The 20,587-nt window shown below is 40.6% G+C and overlaps 1 protein-coding gene across 25 annotated transcripts in view; it reads left to right on the forward strand.

The window, feature by feature from the left end:
- The window catches only part of LOC122775545 (neuronal cell adhesion molecule-like), a 71,450-nt gene extending 56,251 nt beyond the window's left edge, over positions 1 to 15,199 (forward strand). For 7 of the 25 annotated variants that reach the window (XM_044035481.1, XM_044035488.1, XM_044035485.1 and 4 more), the window contains 24 exons: positions 218 to 329; positions 442 to 626; positions 797 to 931; positions 1,922 to 2,065; positions 2,176 to 2,287; positions 2,469 to 2,635; positions 3,281 to 3,428; positions 3,654 to 3,778; positions 4,039 to 4,068; positions 4,795 to 4,896; positions 5,423 to 5,620; positions 5,826 to 5,896; positions 6,073 to 6,298; positions 6,419 to 6,534; positions 6,621 to 6,825; positions 7,259 to 7,381; positions 7,786 to 7,962; positions 8,553 to 8,588; positions 9,050 to 9,109; positions 9,346 to 9,465; positions 10,605 to 10,766; positions 11,445 to 11,576; positions 12,052 to 12,130; positions 14,442 to 15,199. In XM_044035481.1, the coding sequence (XP_043891416.1) occupies positions 218 to 329; positions 442 to 626; positions 797 to 931; positions 1,922 to 2,065; positions 2,176 to 2,287; positions 2,469 to 2,635; positions 3,281 to 3,428; positions 3,654 to 3,778; positions 4,039 to 4,068; positions 4,795 to 4,896; positions 5,423 to 5,620; positions 5,826 to 5,896; positions 6,073 to 6,298; positions 6,419 to 6,534; positions 6,621 to 6,825; positions 7,259 to 7,381; positions 7,786 to 7,962; positions 8,553 to 8,588; positions 9,050 to 9,109; positions 9,346 to 9,465; positions 10,605 to 10,766; positions 11,445 to 11,576; positions 12,052 to 12,130; positions 14,442 to 14,688 (3,212 nt within the window). In that variant the 3' untranslated portion in view covers positions 14,689 to 15,199. The remainder of the gene's footprint in view (positions 1 to 217; positions 330 to 441; positions 627 to 796; positions 932 to 1,921; positions 2,066 to 2,175; positions 2,288 to 2,468; positions 2,636 to 3,280; positions 3,429 to 3,653; positions 3,779 to 4,038; positions 4,069 to 4,794; positions 4,897 to 5,422; positions 5,621 to 5,825; positions 5,897 to 6,072; positions 6,299 to 6,418; positions 6,535 to 6,620; positions 6,826 to 7,258; positions 7,382 to 7,785; positions 7,963 to 8,552; positions 8,589 to 9,049; positions 9,110 to 9,345; positions 9,466 to 10,604; positions 10,767 to 11,444; positions 11,577 to 12,051; positions 12,131 to 14,441) is intronic. The other 18 variants (XM_044035484.1, XM_044035491.1, XM_044035492.1 and 15 more) reach the window with 8 other exon arrangements.
- Positions 15,200 to 20,587: the final 5,388 nt, after the last annotated feature.

Here is a 20,587-nt window from a genome sequence, read left to right on the forward strand (position 1 = left end):
GCAATGTTTTCCATTCTAAACTCTCTCTTTTCCTGCTGCCCTGTCTAATTTCCCACTGCACAATATCTTACAGTAAAATATAAAATAGGTATTTTGAATGAGTCTGTAGAAAGACATCATATAGGACATCGATTAAATAATTGTAAATATGAAGGGTCTGGTTTTGGCCTGGATCTACTGAAGAAACTGGTCATTTTCTCTCTGTCTGTGTTTGTAGAAGACCCAGTGGAAGAGAGGAGGCCAACTTTCCTCATACCATCTGGCTCCTCCAGCTCCAAGATGGTATTGAGAGGACAGGTGCTGGAGATGGAGTGTATTGCAGAGGGACTGTAAGTAAAATAATCGCCAATTACATCAGCCCTGAAAGCCTTAAGTGTCCACCTGCTCAAGTGTCATTATCATTATTTGCCCACAAAACACTCTTTTTGTTTTTGAATCCAGGCCCACCCCGGAAATCTCCTGGTCCAAAGTGAGCGGTGAACTCCCATCCAAGGGCACATCCTTCCTGCACTACCAGAAGACACTGAGAATTGTGAACGTGTCAGAGTCAGATGCTGGAGATTACCGCTGCACTGCCAGGAATCAGCTTGGCTCAGAGCACCACACCATTCATGTTACGGTCAAAGGTTTGTCAGTGATGAAACGCATGGTCAGACCTCCATGTGGCGACACAGTCGCTCCTTCTTTCTGTCACTTCTTTCTCCCTTTCCCTCTGGCTCATAATTGATTTATGCAGAGATGCCAGTAGGGCACTGTGTTCACTCATTAATTCTCCAGCCTTCTGTTCTATTTTCAGCTGCTCCTTACTGGATCAGTGGCCCTCCCAGGAACCTTGTCCTGGCTCCAGGAGAGAACGGTGTGCTGACCTGCAGAGCCAGTGGCACACCCAAGCCCTCAGTCACCTGGGCTATGAATGGCATCTCCATAGAGAGTGAGTGCAATTCTTTTCCACAACTATGAAAAACCACCTCCATGTTTTTCACATTATGCTGAGCTACAAATAGTTTGATTATACAAGACTGGATTATTTCAGTCTCACATGTGTGTGTAGATAGTGCACAAAGTGCATAAGCATTATTTCCCAAAGGAGTGTTGTTGTTGTTGTTGTTTTTTCAAATGTACAATGTAATGTACAAATAAGTCTAACAATGATAACAAACAGTTTTTTTCCTATTTTACAAAGCTAAACCTCTCACCTGCGCCGGTGTCTTATTTAAATAAGTATTTATTTCACATCCATGAAGTATCCATTGAGAGTAATAATCTCTTTTCCAAGGATGTCCTGGCCAAAATGAGCAGCAACACGATTGCTCACATTTCTTAGGTTTTGGACAACAGCACGATATTTCTCATGTTTTGGGGAAAAAAGTCTAATTTCCTTTGCCTGGCAACTCGTGGGAGGACTACAGGAACTCACAGCAGCCAACTACACAAAAATAAACCCTACAAGTAACCATCTGTAAAACCACTCCTTGTCACTTTTACTCTTACATATTTAACAAACAGGAACTGGGGCTTTGATTGGTGATTTTTTAGACCTGGGAGCAGGTGGTTTGTTATCAGATTAGCTGTTTCCTTCTCTTTCCTGTCCTAATGCAGATCTAAGACAGATTGAATCCTTTTTAGGACACAGACATATGTTTTTCTTGTTATTTTCCCTCTTTATCATTTCTCAAAGAATGTTTAACTCTTAGTTTATCACCAGAACTTAAACAAAAGGAAACACAGCATAATTCTGACCAGCATCATGACGTAAATCAAGAATTAGTACTTGTATCACAATCTGTCTGCTCTTGATCATTTCATATTGAGGGTGAGTGACACAGTTGGGTTTGCCATTGAAAATAATCAAGGATGAAGCAAAGAAAGAACCTTAATTTTGAACATGCATTAACATCTACTTACACTGTTATATGAACAGATTCCCCAAAGGACCTTAGCAGAAATGTGGAAGACGACACTATCATCTTCACTGACATACAGACGGGATCCAGCGCGGTCTATCAGTGTAATGTCTCCAATGATCATGGTTACCTGCTGTCCAATGCCTTCGTCAATGTCCTCTGTAAGTTCCTTTCTCTGGATCCGTGTATTTCTCAGTAATGCTATTTTCCCTTTGATTGTTTGGAGTGTAATAACATGCCAATAATGGTTGCTGCTGCTGCCTCACTGCAGCGGAGCCGCCCAGAGTGCTGACGCCAAGCAACAAAGTCTACCAGGTCATCAAAAATCACCCAGCCTTGATAGACTGCGCCTTCTTTGGGTCACCCATCCCTAAAATTACATGGTGAGTGAATTGAGGTTTATATATATATATATATATATATATATATATATATATATATATATATATATACACATATGTGTAGAGGGAGATAAACAATTCGTATACATTTTCATATACACAATTCATTTTCTTCAGAGGCTCAAAATGGTTTCCTCACTCTCGATCTCTCTCCTTCTCTCAGGTTTAAAGACAGTCGGTCCAGCACGCTGGTGGGAGACCCGTACATCCTACATGACAATGGGACTTTGGAGATTCACAAGGCTCAGGCCCGAAACGCTGGCAAATACACTTGCGTGGCCAGAAACAACCTTGGTATCTATGAGAATCACGTCTACCTGGAGGTCAAAGGTGAGAATGTTTCTGTTCTGAATATTAAGCACACACACATACTTCGTCCTCACAGTGAAATTGTCCTTGTAAAAACACTACAACAGCACTTGTAGTGCAAAAACAAACCTTAGCTTAAAAAGACAAACATTAAATCGGATATAATCCAAAACCCCTAAATATGACATAAATGGATCTCTAAACACAGGTTTAGAGAGAGATATGCAAGCAAATCCAATGTTGTATTTCTGCCACACTGCAGTAATAATATGATTGAATTGAATTGAAGACCCAAATGTAGATTGAAAACAAGCAAAAAGTCTTTAATAAATCAAAAACTATACCTATAACTATACCTAAAAAATACCTCCAACACTGGTGACCAGTAAAACAAAAAAAAGTAAAACCAGAAACCATCCCTAGCTCGCTGATTTTAAATTGGTCTTTTGAGATATTTTACAGACTGTAGGATCAGTTAGTGAAATAAAGAAAGCCTTAAGGTTTGTGTAGGAATGAAAAGTTAAAGGTCTGATATACAGTAAATCCATCCATGGCGTCTCACTTCATCCATGAGACTCATGGATGGTGTGTGCAACAATGATCAGATATATTTAAAATATTCATTCTCAAATGTTCCTAACCACCTCCTTCTTCCCGTGTCATCAGAGCCCACACGCATCCTGAAGCAGCCGGAGTACAAAGTGATACAGAGGTACAAGTCCGCAGTGCTGGAGTGTAAGGTGAAACACGACCCCACCCTGGTCCCCACCATGAGCTGGCTCAAAGACGATGACGAGCTCCCTGATGATGAGAGGTCAGACTGGAGCTGTCTCACTTTTCTAGACCGTTGTTGTATTTCCTCAGCCTCCTGCCCATTTATCTTATATGAAGATCTACTGGATGTAAGAGGCTGGATGTATTAATATGTTTTAATGCCATTGAATAATCAGATGATAACGTGGGATACTGCGAAAAGAATTATATTATTATATGAAATCTGAAGGTGCTTATCTTTTTTTTTTATATATTTTTTTAACAGATTCGTTGTAGACTCGGACAGCCTCACCATCATGGATGTGACAGAGAGTGACGCGGGTGTCTACACCTGCATCGTGAACACCACTCTGGACCATGACTCAGCGAGTGTTGAGCTTACTGTAGTTGGTATGTACACTGCTGTGCTGAAACTATGTGACCTCAAAAACAGTCTAATAACTTACACAACGTATCACCTTACAGCCCTTTTAAGGTTTTATTGCCTGGGAGTTTATGTAAGGTATGGTTGCTGCGGATTTAATCAGCGATTGTGTCAGCAGCGTGAATATTTGATTATTGCCTTCTTAGTGTGCCAGATAATCTTCTTTGTATTCTTATGGCTGACTGACCACCAAACTCCATTTCACTCCTGCCCTCCCTCCTGGCAGAGGCCACTCCAACACCAGCTGTTGTCTACGGTAAACCTGCAGCTCACCTGACGTGGTCTGCTCACCTGGGCTTGTATTGTTTCTGTTGAAGAAGCATGTTGTGGTCTGAAGATGCTGTTTGTTGTTGACAGTCATTTTAATTTAACAGCATTGATTTCAAGTCTGGTTTTTTTCTGACTCCTTGTGATGAATTGTGTTTCGTATTGCATTTTTCTTTATTTTTTTAATATTGAATACATTAAACCGCAGATGAAAAAAATTAAACATTTGGGCAAATGGGGAATGAATTTCTTCTCACGCTTCCATGCAAAGACAATTTGTAAAGCCGCTAAACCACTTGGGATCTTTTCCAATGTGCCATTTACTTGTCACTCATTTATTCAAAGCATGTTTTTCATTTTATCAATTCAATTGCAAAACATGAGCCTTCAACCTCTCTGGCGAGTCTGAGACTCGATTTCACGGAGACTGATTATAGAAGATGCTCACATTGAGTAACAGTCATTTCATATGCATGATGCAGTGTCTGCATGTGTCTCGCAGGGCAAATGAGGTTGCCAGTTTAAACGTGTGCAAATATAAATATAGTAACTTCACAACCTCAGCATTTATCAGAACTATACTATGTCTTGTTTTGGTTTTGCTTCATGTTGTTGTGGCATGGACACTTTGTATTGTGCAACTGCAATAGGAAGTCAGTGCGAATGTCACCGCAATGCATTTGAAAAGTTAACCACTCTGATGCCCCCACCCCAGAGCGACCTGACCCGCCCACTGACCTGGAGCTGACCGACCAGAAAAAGAGGAGTGTTCAGCTTACATGGACCCCTGGGGATGAACACAACAGTCCTATTCAGAGTATGTACTAACATGTTCTCTATGTATGTGCGTGGATTTTCTCCCACAGTCCGAAAACGTGCAATATGGGGATTAGGCAGATAGGTAGATGGATGGATGGTACTTTTGTGTAACATTCAGAATATCTCTTCTTCCACGGCTTTATTTTCAATAATAACACAATGTTGTGGCACTTCAAAGTTACATTGATTGAGCAACCGTTTAATTTTTAACATTTGGACATAGGAATAGTGTAAAATGATACATTAATCTCTGTAATTACAGGTAAAGTGTATTTTATTTTATTTTTAAGCAATCGCACATGTATGCAAACATACTTAGAGGTAGTATATTCAGTTTCTACCAATGATAAAATAAAATTTACTGGACCTTAAAGATATTCATTATTTTTGTGATGTGTTTTGAGAGCCGTTATCCAAATGACCTTGAGGGCATTCATTCCAGTTTTTGAATATATTGTTTTTTTTTGAGATTGTGTGTGTGAAGTGTTTAGTTAATCACCGTGCTCTCTTTTTATTTCACACAGACTTTCTGATCCAGTATGAAGACTCACTGCACCACAGAGGTTACTGGCATAATCTTACTGAGGTCCCTGGAACCAAGACGACAGCTCACCTCAAACTGTCCGCCTACATCCACTACACCTTCAGAGTTTTGGCCCTCAACGCCGTGGGCTTCAGCCGCCCCAGCTCACCCTCCAAGATTTACAAGACAGAACCTGCAGGTAGAAACTCGGCTCATTTATTGGACAGTTTCACAGGTTAATGAATGTGTCTTGTGTGCGTCAGTGAGTCTGCCGATATTTTCTTAATAAGTCCACCTCCCTCCATCCGTCTGTAATTTCAGAAGCAAGTCGGTACAGTACGTAGCCTCAGGGGAAGGTTTTCTGTCGGGTGATTTTTCTTTTTGTCTTTAATATATTTTTTCAGCTCCAGACGAGAACCCCACAGGTGTACAGGGATTTGGAACAGAACATGACAATCTTGTAATTTCCTGGACGGTAATATAGTTTTATTCAACTATCAATTTTAATCCTGAGGCATTTACTCTTGTCAAGGGACTTCTTCAAAATTTCAAATTTACCATGCAGTATATCACATTTTACAAAATCACATATGTTCTGCAAAGTTAATATGATGGGAAAATAAGGTCCCTTACAAACTTTCTCCTCTGCAGCCACTGTCAGGGCTCCAGTCTAATGGCCCAGGGCTTCGTTATAGAGTAATGTGGAGGCAGAAGGCAGTTGACAGTGATTGGACCTCAGTCACTGTGGCCAACAACTCCCGCTTTGTTGTGTCTGGAACGCCCACATTTGTTCCGTACGAACTAAAAGTTCAGGCGGTGAACGACCATGGGGTTGGACCTGAACCTGCTATTGCCCACGGCTTTTCAGGAGAGGACTGTGAGTTTGACTGACTCTTCTGAAAAATGTACTATGTGTCCCAGTCTGGGGTGATGATACACTTGGTTATGTCACTGCTTCTGTATTTAGCTGCTGCTGTGCTCCTTGTCCACTGTACAGTGCCAGTAGCAGCTCCAGAAATGGTCCAGGCCGTGGTGCTCAACAGCACACTGGCAGAGGTGCACTGGGAACCAGTACCTCATAAATTAATACGTGGACAAATCAAAGGATACAAGGTGCATAAGTGTAAACACAACATTCACACCAGCCACACCATACAGACACACAACTGTGCTTACTGTCCACAAACGCTGTCTTGCAGGTGTACTACTGGAAAGAGCGTGCGCTCCACAAACACAACCCCCATCAAATGGAGAAGCAGATCCTGACCTTCGGTGGAAACCACAGCCACGGCAGGTTGCCTGCTCTGCACCCATTCAGCCTCTACTCCTTCAATGTCAGGGTCTATAATGGCAAGGGAGACGGTCCCCCAAGTCCCACCCAGCAGTTTTCAACACCTGAAGGAGGTAAGACAGGGAGTGCATAACCTTTACGTCAGACTTTTCTAATAACAGATAACTGCTTATTAGAATTTAAATTGGCATGAGTATCATATTGTGAATGAATGAATGATTTTCTTCAACAAAGAGTAAAAAAAATAATATATATGGACTGAAGAGTTTGATAATAAAATGCTGAGGATTCAATCTCAGACACAAAGTTAACATTGATTCATTAATACAGCCCTTTTTAGTAGCTGATGTTAGGGATTAACAGCTGGTTAGTCGGCCATTGTGCAATATTTTGTCAATACACTCTGGGAATGATAGAATAAGAATAATAACCTGCATCTACTGTCATTTTACACACAAAAAAATCTGTGCGGCAGTTCTTCTTGTTCTTACCTTCTTGATATTTACTTATTCTTCTTTATTTTCTTAATTCTTTTTTTTCCCACAGTGCCTGGGGCCCCGACCTCCTTGGTAGTCACCAACTTAAACCTTGACTCTTTGACCCTTGAATGGAGTCCACCTCACGATCGCAATGGACGAATCACCGGCTACACGCTCAAATATCAGCCAGGTGAGGCTTTTAAATAACTCTAATGAATCACGGCACTGGGCTTTAGTGAACTTTCATGAACCTTCCCAGTGCTTAGTCTCGCCTTCTGTCATGTAGTCTGTAGTTTTGTCATTCTTTCCTGCTCAAAGTCAGATTATGAGATTGAAGGAACTGAAGATAAAGGATTAAAAGTGATTACATTTTCCAAGTTAAATCACAACAGCACAAATTAACAAATCCACTTTTGTCACTCTTTTTCTGAACCCTGCACCTCTGTGCCTCAAATGCTTTCTTTTCCACCTTTCTGTCGTTGATATTCCAACCCCATCTACAAACCTCCTCATACTTCCATTCAATTTATTTTTTTTACTACTTCCACCCTTTTCCATCCCATTATTCTTGTCATCCATCCTCCGGCCCTGTAGTCAATAACTCCAATGAGCTGGGCACAGTGGAGGAGCTGGCCCTGCTCGCCAATGAGACCTCAGTCACTTTGCCCAACCTCAAGTACAGCACGCGCTACAAGTTTTATTTGAGTGCGAAAACAGTCAGGGGACCCGGGCCAGCCATTACTGAAGAGGCTGTCACCGTCATGGATGAAGGTAAGTCAACACATGTAGATGACAGAACAAAATTGAAATAATGTTCATTTTCATGCTTCTTCAGCTGGAAAGCTGGGCAAATAGATATCCTTTTTAAATGATTGAGGTAATATTATCCAAACGTTGTATTAATGTACAGATTTTATATGGATGTTTATGCAGGTGAAAGCAAATCACACCACTCTTGTAAGCAAATCACACCACTGCTTTTAGCTGAGCTGTAGCTCTTTTGTTGATTGTTGCTACGTGCCTACGTTATGCCCGTGGTTCACAGTCTTTTTAATTTTACGTTTGGTTTCGGAAATAGCATGTGATTCATTGGTTTCCCATTCATGTCAATTTTGAGTGGAACATTAGCATGCTGTTGTGCTACATTAGACCCATCATTTTACATTCCAATTCACTCACGGACTCAGCATGAGCACCTAAATGTCTCACTGTTACATGCAGGGACAAAGATGCCAGTGATTGTGTGTGAGGGGGGAGGGCGTGTGTGTGTGTGTGTGTGTGTGTGTGTGTGTATGGGGTGGGTGTCATCCCATAATGATTCCTGTCCTCTTGTTTTTCTGTGTCCTGTTTCTCTTTACAAGCTCTTATGTCACAGCTTGACGTAGATGGGGCTGAAGGTACCAGTGGTATCTAGACTCATACTCATTTTACAGATGCAGCCAAAGTAGCTTTAAAACCCCACAGCAAGAGCAAGCATGCACTCTTTATGACATGAGCAATTCCCCTCGCCTGTTTTAAATTCTGCTGCCCACCGAAATGCACAAACCGAGTTCAAAGCTTGGGGGGAACTTCAAAGCTACATGCTGTACATAACGACGCTTTGCGATGTGCACCCTTTCTGATGTGATAAAACTGCACATGTCCTTTCAAAGTGCTGAGCTGCATTTGACCCGTTCTTACCTCTGTGTTGGTGACGCTTCCTGCTGCATGGCAAGGCTTTACTTGGTGTGCCACTGAACTGTGCGCAGTGTGTAATGTGATTCCATCATCTGTGTTGTTTGTACCTGTGGAAAATGTTTGTGTCTGTGTGTGTGTGTGTGTGTGTGTGTGTGTGTGTCTTGTGCCACGTTGTTTACAGGAAGCACCCAAACCTCTCATCCCATTGCACGGCTTCCTCCGCGCCGTCCACCCCACAAGGGTACAGATACCGCTGTGATCGTAGTACATTACCTATCTGATTTGTGACATGATCAGCTTTGTGTATGCTTTTGTTTGTCAGTTTAGCGTCCTTAGTTGATTTTATGTTGTGTAAGGTATAGATTCAGTAATGCTCACATCCTTTAGTGGGACTATAATGAAATGCCTGCCAGTAACTGGGTTGTCCTTTGACCAGCAGAAAATCTTGATGGTTGTTCTCTTCTCTTGTGTGCTCAGTGTGGCCTGTGAGTCCTTTTGGGAACGTTAGTTCCTCGGTTGGAGAGGACGGGGCCGTCATCAGTTGGGAGTACTGGGGCCCAGAGAAAACCATATATGTAGAATACATAGTAGAAAACAGTAAGCAAAGCAAAACATCTTGGTTTGTGTCAGTTCCACACCTGGGTGGCAAGAGACCCCTACTTCATTATTGGCTTGTGCAGGTGAATAGAAATATTGGCAGTCACACTGGTGTTGGCTTCTAACAGCACGGACCCAGATGTGATAAATAATTAAGGCTGCCTATGATTGGTTTGCTAATTATTTAGTGCTATGGAGTCGCATGCGTTTCCTGTGGCAACTTTTGTTGACAAACATCACAATGAACAGCAGCAACATTCTCGCTGTGCCAAATTAATTTCAAGTGCTTTCCACTGTTTTTATCCACCTGCATTGAGGATGAAAAGCAGTACGTTGTTGTCGTATGGCTCTCTCGCACCTACTATTCCATGAATTTCACGGAGTATCTTGATCATAGATCTCATCTCATTAATTTAGACAATGCTGTTCTCAAAAGGATAATCTTGTGATTATCACTCAGACGCATTCCATGTTTAATTCCTCACCCCATCTTTATATACAGCGGCACCGAGAGCTCGACGCGCTGCCACTCGAGTAAACAAATGCAAATGAACGGAACAAAGCAAATGAAAAACAAATACGGCACACATGCAGCATTCAGACGACAATAATGATGTTAGGTATAATGACTGTCGTGCTCAGAATCACAGTGCTGGACATATTTAGAGTTTTAACAGAACTGTGGCACTCCATAACAATCAGACGATTACTCAAGATGCTGGTGAGTGAAATGTGAACATGTGCGACAAAGGAGGTATTACGATATTTCATTCTGGACCAAGATCCCGAGAGCCGTCCTGGTGGCAGGAAAACAAAAACACCCTGCAAACTGAGAAAACAACCATGATGTTTTCTTACTTTGCAGTGTAATTTATAACCAAGCATGTGCTGTCACTGTGGGTGAAAATAGTTTCCCTCCTATTTGCATTTGTTTTCCTCAGTTGCAGTTCACTGAGCCTCTGCAATAGTCCATTAACAGAGTAAAACAAACTATTTAACATGTAGATATAATATATTTAGCATTTTTTGTAGTGTAACTCCAAGCCACTAGATGTTTTTTTTTTTCCCAACGTTGAACTCCGTTTGAAGTTGTGTTCGCTCGCTCAAACATACTTCTCTTCATGGACGTCCCCCTGCAGGTGAAGGTGAAGAGGAGTGGCAGAAAGAGCTCGTGAACGGCTCTCAGAACGTTGTGCTGAAGGGCTTACAGGGGGGCCGCTCCTATAGGGTGCGTTTGGTGGCCAAAGGTCACCACGACCAGCCGCTCCACCACTCCAAGGAGCTATTGGTCACGGTACCAGGTGAGGCAGTTCTAGATGGTTGCCTCCACCTCCACCTCCACCCCGGCCTGGCCTGGCCTGACCCTGTACTGTGTCGTGTGTAGACTTGTGTTGTAGTTTGTGCTGTTGAGTAATTATAACCCAGTCAAGCATGGGTTTAACAGACGTGTTGTGGTGTCCGTTTGCTGGGCATGTTCGCGTGCATGACCTCATGGTTCCGTTTCAGTATAACTCCCGTCAGTCTCGTAGACTTGAAAAGTGGATTTTACTCTAATGTAGAAGTTTAATATATGTTTATTAATGTGTGTTATAATATCCAACCTAATATCACCCAGTGAACCTACAGTATGTCTGTCTGTCTATGTGTGTGTGTGTGTGTGTGTGTGTGTGTGTCTCTGTGTAACTGTGATTGTTTGACTCTCTCTTTGCACACTTGCAGTACTAATGTGGGTCGAATATGTGTAAGCCACCATTTAGCATAATCTAGAAGATTCCATACTCGTTTTAACATCAGAGTTGTCTGCTCATGAACTGAAATATCTATCTAGTAGGTAATGAGAGAATGCTAAAACATGTATTCACGCTCATTGATTACGTTTTCCATATTTGTCGTTGTGGATAATTGTTGCTATCATCAAAAAAAACCAAAAAACATAGTGGAGCCATAATTCTCAAGTGTCCCTTTTCTTCCCTGACCAGCTGTGGCAAGCAGACAGGTGGACATCGCCACTCAGGGATGGTTTATTGGTCTCATGTGTGCCATTGCATTGCTCATCCTGATCCTCCTCATTATCTGCTTCATTCAGAGGAATAAAGGAGGCAAATACCCTGGTGAGCAGTCACTCAAACACTAGACTATAGCCTGTGCATACAAACCCACACTTTAAGTCTTTATTTGTCAGCCTTCAAGACTGGGTTTGTTTTCTTACAGTCACCAGAAAAAGATTTAAAACTGCTTTCTGATGCTGTGTCATGTTATAATTCCCATGTTGTACTTGACAATCTGTGTTGTTCTAGTACTTATTACAAAAATATGGAACTTAAGATCAGTTTTTCTTCTTATATCACACGACTTTCATGTTATCACAGAAAAATATTTATTAAACTGTATCAAATAATTTTAATAACACCCAGAGACTTTTGTGTAAGCAAAAATATCAATAAATCAATAAGCAGCTAATTAAACAACTTACAATTATATATACTATTCATACATATGTATATATAATTAATTATATACATACATATACATTATCTCGGTCACTTCAGCATCAGTTTGTCTTAATTGCCACTTCTCTGTCACCAGTCAAAGAGAAGGAGGATGCACACACAGACCCAGAGTTCCAGCCCATGAAAGAGGACGACTGCACTTTTGGGGAATACAGGTGAGAGAAAGTGATCCAACCTCTGGAGGCACCAGAGCCAATTTTACCCATCAGCCTCTCTGCTCCTGTCCCTACTACTACTTGTGCCCAGCTCCGCTCTCTCTGTCCGGGCTGGAGCTTTGCTCTCCCGCCCCCTCCTCTCAACCCTTACAGCTGACCAATAAATGACCCCAGGATCACCAGTAACAGAAGTGAGCCTCATTTTGAACTTCTGCTACCAAGAAGCACAAGATTTTTTTATTTTTTTTTCTTCTTCCCACTTGGTTTTGGGACAAAGTGAATGCTACGTGGTGGACTGTTGTGTTGAATGTGCTTGACATGGCATTGTGGTGTCATTTGAGAAGCAGAAATCTTCAGGTTCAAGGGATTTTTGTGGGTGTTAAAAACTCAAGTTAAGACAAGTCAGGGGAAAGAAAAATAAGAGACATTCGTTTGCAACTGATATTACTTTACCCATCAAATCCCATGCAAACTAATAAGCTACTCATAATACATAGTGTTTGTGTTGTATGTGTACTATTAACACTTTGTTTAGTATAATGCTGCTTACATATGTAAAAAAACACTGCTAAGTTAACAGCAGTGATCCAGCTATGCTTGTTAGCATCCTCTTTCAAGGCTGCTTCTCCGATCGCACGCAGAATAAAGAAAAACAGCACTTTACTTCTATATAGCTAGCATTGTTTTGAATATTGTTTGTTTTTTACAAGTCAATTTATAAGATGTCTTGCTTTTATATTTTATATTCCTTTTTGTATTATGAATACATAGTTTTATTCTATGGATTTTCTCTGTGACGAATATAAAACAGTATATATATATATATATATATATATATATATATATATATATATATATATATATATATATGATGTGATATGCATGGTGCGACGATCTGATTCATGACATCTTGCTCAAGGCAATAAAGATTGAAATGATTGTTAATATAATATAGATACACAGTATACACATGGATGAGTATGAAGGGAGCAGTCATCCCAGGGTTCAGTAGTCAGTGCTGTTTATACTGTAACAGACCATAGCCAATCATTAAGAGTCATAATTCTTAAAGGATATTCTATATTTCATGATTTTCAACCCCATGAAAAACCAAATACATGTGACTATGTCTCTCAGTACCTCACATTGTAACAGCTTCATGCCCATAGTGTTTATGCTGGAGGAACAGGTTTTTGTTACAGCAGCAAAAATAAACTACAATATCCAAAACAAAGGAAGGTGTCACCCAGAGCATTGATGTTGCTCATACTGTAAATGTATTATTAATGCCTATAAACATTTATGGAGCCCTGTAGGAGAAGGGAACGATAACATGCAGTCAACACATGTTACCGTCATCGCTTAATACTTTTAACAATTGGAATTGTGCTTTTGTTGTTGTTGTGTTTGGGCTTTCAACTGGATCTCGTCATGAGGTGATGTTGATGATGGTGTGATGAGGGAGGGAGGGAGGGAGTGTAGCATGTGAGGAGGGTCTGTGGATAGATAGTACAGTCACTGTGGAGAAAAACATCCCAGGTTTTCACAGCTGGCATCAAGTTCAGGATTTGGTCATGAAGCCTTCATCATGTTCAGTGTAAAAGAAAATATGTAAATCCTTAATCTGAAAGTGCTTTTTTCTTTTCAGTTAATATTTGTCATATTCAGAATGAATAACATTTTCGGCATTATGACGGCTTTATGGTCCCATCTTATTGATGTTCCACTCATGGATGTGAAATGTTGTCAAATGTGTGATATTCAAAGAATCATTTCTTGGCAGATTCGTGTGTATTTTGCCAGTTAGTGATATTATTCACCATGCTTGCTTTTGGGGGGGATGTTTGGCTGAAACTGTGCTTCTCAAGTTTGACTCATATCATTGCCTTTTTCATCATAACCACACGACTGTGTCGAGTGGGGGTGGGTGGGTGGGTGGGTGGAGCTTCTGTCAAGCAACACATTTACCACTTCATTTTTGGTTTCAGGGGGAATTGAACAAGGTACGATTGCTTGAGCTGTATTCCCCTGTTGCCTGATGGAAACCAACTAATCATTCATAGCCACAGTTTTTTAGACATGGAGCAAGCCAAATTCAAATTTGCAACCTGTGCAGTGGGCAGAAAGAAAAAAAAAAAAGTTGTAATCAAATGTAAGAATCTTTACCGTTACCTATGAAACGTACAGTAGGTGGCGGTAAACGTTCCCATCGGCACTCCAGTGCTCCATCTAAAAAAGTGATCATTAATCTCCTTGTTGCATCTGTCACACCATCTCACCTGTAACACCTGCATGTTATTTTCTCCTTCAGTGACAATGAGGACCATAAGCCATTAAAAGGGAGCCGCACACCGTCTAATGGGACGGTTAAGAGAGACGACAGTGACGACAGTTTAGTTGACTACGGGGAAGGAGGAGAAGGACAGTTCAACGAAGACGGCTCCTTTATTGGCCAGTATAGCGGAAAGAGTGGCAGCAGGGACACTGCTGAGGGTCACGAGAGCTCGGAGGCCCCGTCTCCTATTAATGCCATGAACTCCTTGAACTCATTTGTGTAGCCAATCAGTCCTCACTGACCAGCATGAGGTGCTGCTCTGACTGCTCGCCCCCAAACCACCACCACCACCACACACACATCTCTGCTCCAACAGCGCATGGCTTTATGATCACATGTCCAGTGCCACACAGCTCATCAAAAGACATTTATGTTTTTAGTGGGAAATCTTCATAGAACGGCTCAGCTCATTGAGTAGGAACTCGCTCCGTCGGTCATACGATTCTAATTGTGCATGAAATACCTGATATTACTTAAAAGCATATATTAATTAACATAATAGGTATTAACAAGTCTTGCAGCGTTGGCGCACCAGGAATATCTCAGAGACTATGCAGTGCTTGTCTGAACTATATTTGTTCATCATTATTATTATTATTATTTTATCTACTATATTTAAATAGTTTTCAGTGTCTACGGTAAATGACTCACTCCATGTATTTTTCCAACACAGCCGTTTGTAAAGGAAGCTGTATTTAAAAATGTAATGATTTGATCAAGGTAGATCAGGTACAGTGTATATATATATATATATTATATATATATATATATATATATATATATATATATATATATATATATATAAAACGTGAACTATCTGTAAACTCAACACTGGGAGCAGTGCACACACACACACACAGCATGCTTTAGATTGCTGTATTGTTGCATTTGTAACAGTCACCACGCTGTTGAAAAAATCCATCTGCACCTATGAAGGAGGGAACTGAAATGCTGCATGGCATGTCCAATGACCTTTGGCCCCACCACCGCCACCACCGCATGTGACCTTGGTTTTTTGAGCTTTATGTGAGGGCGAGTGGGAAGTGCCACAGCTTGCAGTGCTCCTTCTACAGGTAGTGCCTTTTCTTCAAAACAGTAATTCAATTCTGAAGTCTCTCTCCCCCCAAGTTCAATGATTGGAACAGATTGGGAAAGATGAGTCCAAGTCCAAGAAGAGGAACCTGTGGAGGGGGAGGGATTATTCATACGCTCCTCATCATCCTCAAAAGACACTGGATTGGATTGGATTCATCTTAGAAGCTAAAACGTATCCACACTGGGGTCACACTGAAACGTTCTTTCCATTTTAGTGCATCGTTTCTGCAGTCAGTATGTACAGGGCCTGATTGTATTTCTGCAGTGAATGAATGAATGTGTGAGGTTTATGTGAGTGCATAAGTGTGTATGTTTAATTCCCATTAGGGCAAAAAAAAAAAAAAAGTTCACTTGTACTAACAATACTTGCGAGCCTTTGAATGGGATCAACATTTGTTTTCTCTTAACTTGCATCAAGTTTTATTTTTTTGTTTTGTTTTTTAAAGACTGTAGAATATTTGTTAAATTTGTAAATAACTTAACTGATTGTACAGGGACAAGCAGCTTGAATGGAAGCCTTCGAAGGCAACGTTGTGCATGATGTGGTTTAAACCTGTTGATAGGACTGTATTTAATATAGACGACTTCTAGAGAATATATTCAATTTGTTTTCTTGCTGTGCACAGTGTACATTGTACTGTAACTAAATGAACAAAAAAAAAGTGCATACATTTGAATCCTGATTGTTTTCAGACTTGCTTGCAGGGAGTTTATATCTTTAATTGATGCACAGAGTGATAATCTGATCTGTGGTGGTTACAGGCAGTCACATATACTGCCGGGAACATTGCTCTTTTCTGATGGTGTTACAAATGGTTTTGTATTTAAGAAACTGATTTTTACTAACAGATGCTTTCTTTGCCTCTATTTAAGTTTATCCTATTAGTGCAAGTATGAATTTCAAGCTTCTGGGAATTCAAGGAATGAATAAATAATTATCTGCTTTGACATCGGTCGTCACCCTCTTCTGTCATTGGCCATTCTTGGAAGTGTTCTGGTCATTCAGATTCATTGACTGTGGGATTCAGGCGTGTTTGTAAATGTAAACCAATGCAAGTAAATGTACAAAAGTATTCACAATTAAATATACAGTGCTTAAAAGTATCCACCCCATTATTATTCAGTGTTTTAGGCCTATATTAATTGGTAGTTTATGCACATGTGCTTACCAAAAGTGTGTATATAGATAAAAGGTTTGCTTTAAGGCTATTTAAAATCAATGAAATACTTCCAAAAAATGTGATTATGGGTCGTATATTCCACTCCTGCCGGTGAACACATCCTAAATGTTGCACACTGGACCTCTTTAAAACTCGTGGAGAAACTACATCCATTCATTTTTCTGTCTGCACTAAGTACACTGCTTAAAAGCAACTACGCGAGTCATATAAATGTAGTCGTATAAAATGTTGTGGGGGAAAAACAAGTGTTGCAAGAATAGATACCTTTGCCTGCTTTGCCCTCCTTCACTGTGAGAAACAGTGACTGAAAGGCCTCATGCAACACAACAGTTGGTCTCCATCTTTTTTGGGACTTGACTGTGGCACTTTCACCTCCATCACGATCATATTGTCAGAGTAATTGTGAGAGAACCATCCGCCGTGTGGTGCATTATCATGCAGCAAATGAAACCTGGTATTATGGTGTTTTGGAAGGATCTTTTCCATCTTCTGGTCAGAGCTCCACCCTCTGCTCGTTCAGGTAATTCATTCTAATCCACTTCCCAGTGTTAAATCATGTGTTTCACTTTATACCCGAAACAGCAGTTATTCTCCACACAATGTTAAATTGTGAAAAATTTCATGTGCACATTGAAGCCAGAGGAGTTTCATCACCACTGTTAGCTGCTGGGATATTTCAACCCGAACCAATGACTCTTACTTTGGGCAGCACAGTGATCTCAAAGACCCAGTGACCTTCAGCTAGTGTATTATGAATCATTCATTTGTTTTGACACATTTTCACCCTCTTGACTTTACTGCCACCTAGTGATAAGAGGCAATTGCACTGATGACTGAAATAAGCAACAGGATTTTGCAAAACACTGAATCAGAATCAGTGATGCAAGTGACACGACACTGTCAATAATATTGGCTTTCGGTAATCTTATATGATGAAATATTTAAATATATGAGCTTGCATGCTGCATCGCCTTACGCGGCATCTGACTGCCCTCAGGCCTGTGAATTAGTTTGGCCTTTTGCTAGCATCCCGTATCCTCAATTACAAAGGCCGCCTATAAGTAGCTTAGCTATTTGTTTTCATGGCAACGGAATCACATTATTTGTCTGTCAGTTGTTGATCATTGCCACCAAACAGGCAGCTGCCCCATTACCCTTCTGACCCCCACCCACCCCGTCCCCTCATTCCTCACCCGCTCCTCAGTAGATTGTGTCAGCCGTTCGTCTACCGTGGCATCCATTATCCTTTTCCAGCTCCTCAGTGTCCAGCTCTTTGATTTATCACCGGGGCAGAAAGCCTTGTTTAAATTGATCTAGCGCTGCTTTCACGTCTACCTGCAGTTTGTTTTCATGGTCTCATTGTGACGTGCAACCTTTTGAAGTCCACTGTTTTTGTGTACATGATTACCAGTAAACCACGATGCAAACTCAAGGATATCACTCTGGTATCTCTTGCAGAGTGTGTGCTGAGCTTCAGGCCGTCTGTTCCTTAGATGTAAGTGGCAGAGCCTTTTGTGCCTTTATGTAAATGTGCCCTTTTTCCCCCGCTGCTCTCAGAGCTGGGGAGGATAATTGTTTATGATTACTCTGTGACATTTCCATATGGCTGTCAAAACAGTCACACACGCACATGCATATATACATATACACACACATACTGTAACCGTCTCCACATAAATTCCTGCTCCCTCTTAACCCCCCCCCCCGCCCTCCCCACTGCCACGTCCCTATTTGAACAGGATGGGGAGCATGAGCCACCGTGGAGATCACTGAGGCTAAATCCCATTTACCCTCCCCTGTTCCCCTTCCTCCTCCCTCATCTTCCTGCTCCTCTGCTCGGCAGATGACAGACACCTATTCTTTCCTCCAGACAGCAGCAGCAGGGTGTTTGCTGTTCCTCTTATCCACCCCAGAGACTGTCCTCATAACAGTGTTGTTCAGCAGCAGGATCCATCTCTATTTGCATTGCCTCGTTATTAGAGGAACAACACTGTTTGTCTGGGGGGGATGAATAAACCTAGATCTGAGGTAACCTGTGTACAAAATAACAACCTTTTGGGCATGAATTTTCTCAGTGTTACTAAACTCCTTTGGCTTGTGAAGCAATATGTAGTTTTTATGTGGGCCTATATTAACAGACTGTACCATCTCACAAGGGAACAGTACTTTTATAATAGTCATAAGAAAAGCTTTAGGGAACAAGACAGCGACACTCAACATAATATGAAGTAATGGCCCTTATGAAAAGTCAGTTTCTCATCCCACTTAAAAGAACTTCTTTGAAATATTCCCCCCAAATTCATTCAAAGGAGTTATAAGTCCTTCAATTAATTCTGCCCCGCTCTTTCTCAAAGGTTCCTGCATTATTTACGGGCCACGGCAGATTATTATTTGCTGTGTGGCGTTTACATCTAAGATTTAAATCTAATCCCGGGGGGATTAAGACGGTCTCATGTTTGAACTGACACACGGGGAAGGTGTTGTAATGAGTAGATAATATCGGCCTGATGAAAACCAAGCGCACAGTTAACGAGCAGGCAGCAGTTTCTCAGTTTGTCCTTGTGCTGCAGATCAGTTTATCTGTTCATGTTTTCAGATTTATGTTTGACATTTGATCTGGTCATGTGCAAAATAAAAGTCTCACAAACCGTATTGTCAACAATGTCTTGTTTTATTATGATTTATTATTATATATATGTAACTGGAAAGGGAGCATGTTTGCTCAACAACTGAATTTACTTGTTTGGAAAGTAATATGATGATGGTGTGATGAAAAGACAGCAGGGATACAGCACATTATTGCACATTAGCATGCAGATAGCTCCAGCTTCCCAATCAATTATACATATATTATTTTATTCACATTTAAAAATGAAACATAGACTGTTGCTGCAAAAAACATTGATCAGGAATATCAATATTTCCACTTTAGCAAAATCTATTACATGTTAATATGCATGTTTGCTAATGTAATGTATTAAGATTTACACTCTTTTCATCCTGTTTGGGATTTCATGAGGAGACTAAAATGAGGAGTTACTGCTGACATCATACAGGGATACATAAATAAATAGTAATACATTAGTTTCTATTAACAACTTAAACGTCTGTGTGAGGTCAGGGTTTTTCAGTCCTGGTTGTGGGCACCCACTGCCCTGCAGTTTTAACAAGTTTCCCTGCTCCAGCACACCTGATTCAAATGATCAGAAGAGCCATTTATGTGAATCAGGTGTGTTGGAGCAGGGAGTCACATGACCAGGAACGAGAATCACCTGGTGTGAGTTACCAGTCATCAGGTCAGAGCTCATAGTTCTCCAAAAGTAAGAGTAAGTAGTAAAGAGTCAGTAGCACCTGTGGATTTCTTGAAGATATTTGCCCTCTCATCTAAGAGGCTTGAGTTTTAGATGTTGCTCAAATTATAGGAAAAGAACAACAAAACAGAACATGACATGAGTATAAATGACCAAAGGCAACAAACAAAGTTAATCTCCCATAGTCTGGAAAAAAATGGACCAAAAAACGATGAAGAATGAGGTTTTATATGATTGTAAGTATTGTATTAAATTATTTTGTTACTAAAGTATATTATTGCTACTAACAATGATCAGGAACATTGTGTATATGGTGATATTGATTATGTTTGAATAATGATAAAGATAATATAAATATATGTATGTATATATATATATATATATATATATATATACTGTATATATACATATATATATATGTATGTATGTATATATATATATACATATGTTCTCCCCACTCTCTTGAACATGTTTTATGTGTTTGCTGTTCAAATAAATCATCATCATCCTCGTCTTCAACTTTTTGCCCCCCCCC

The sequence above is a fragment of the Solea senegalensis genome, linkage group LG10, assembly GCF_019176455.1.
Source record: "Solea senegalensis isolate Sse05_10M linkage group LG10, IFAPA_SoseM_1, whole genome shotgun sequence".
Lineage (NCBI taxonomy): Eukaryota > Metazoa > Chordata > Actinopteri > Pleuronectiformes > Soleidae > Solea > Solea senegalensis.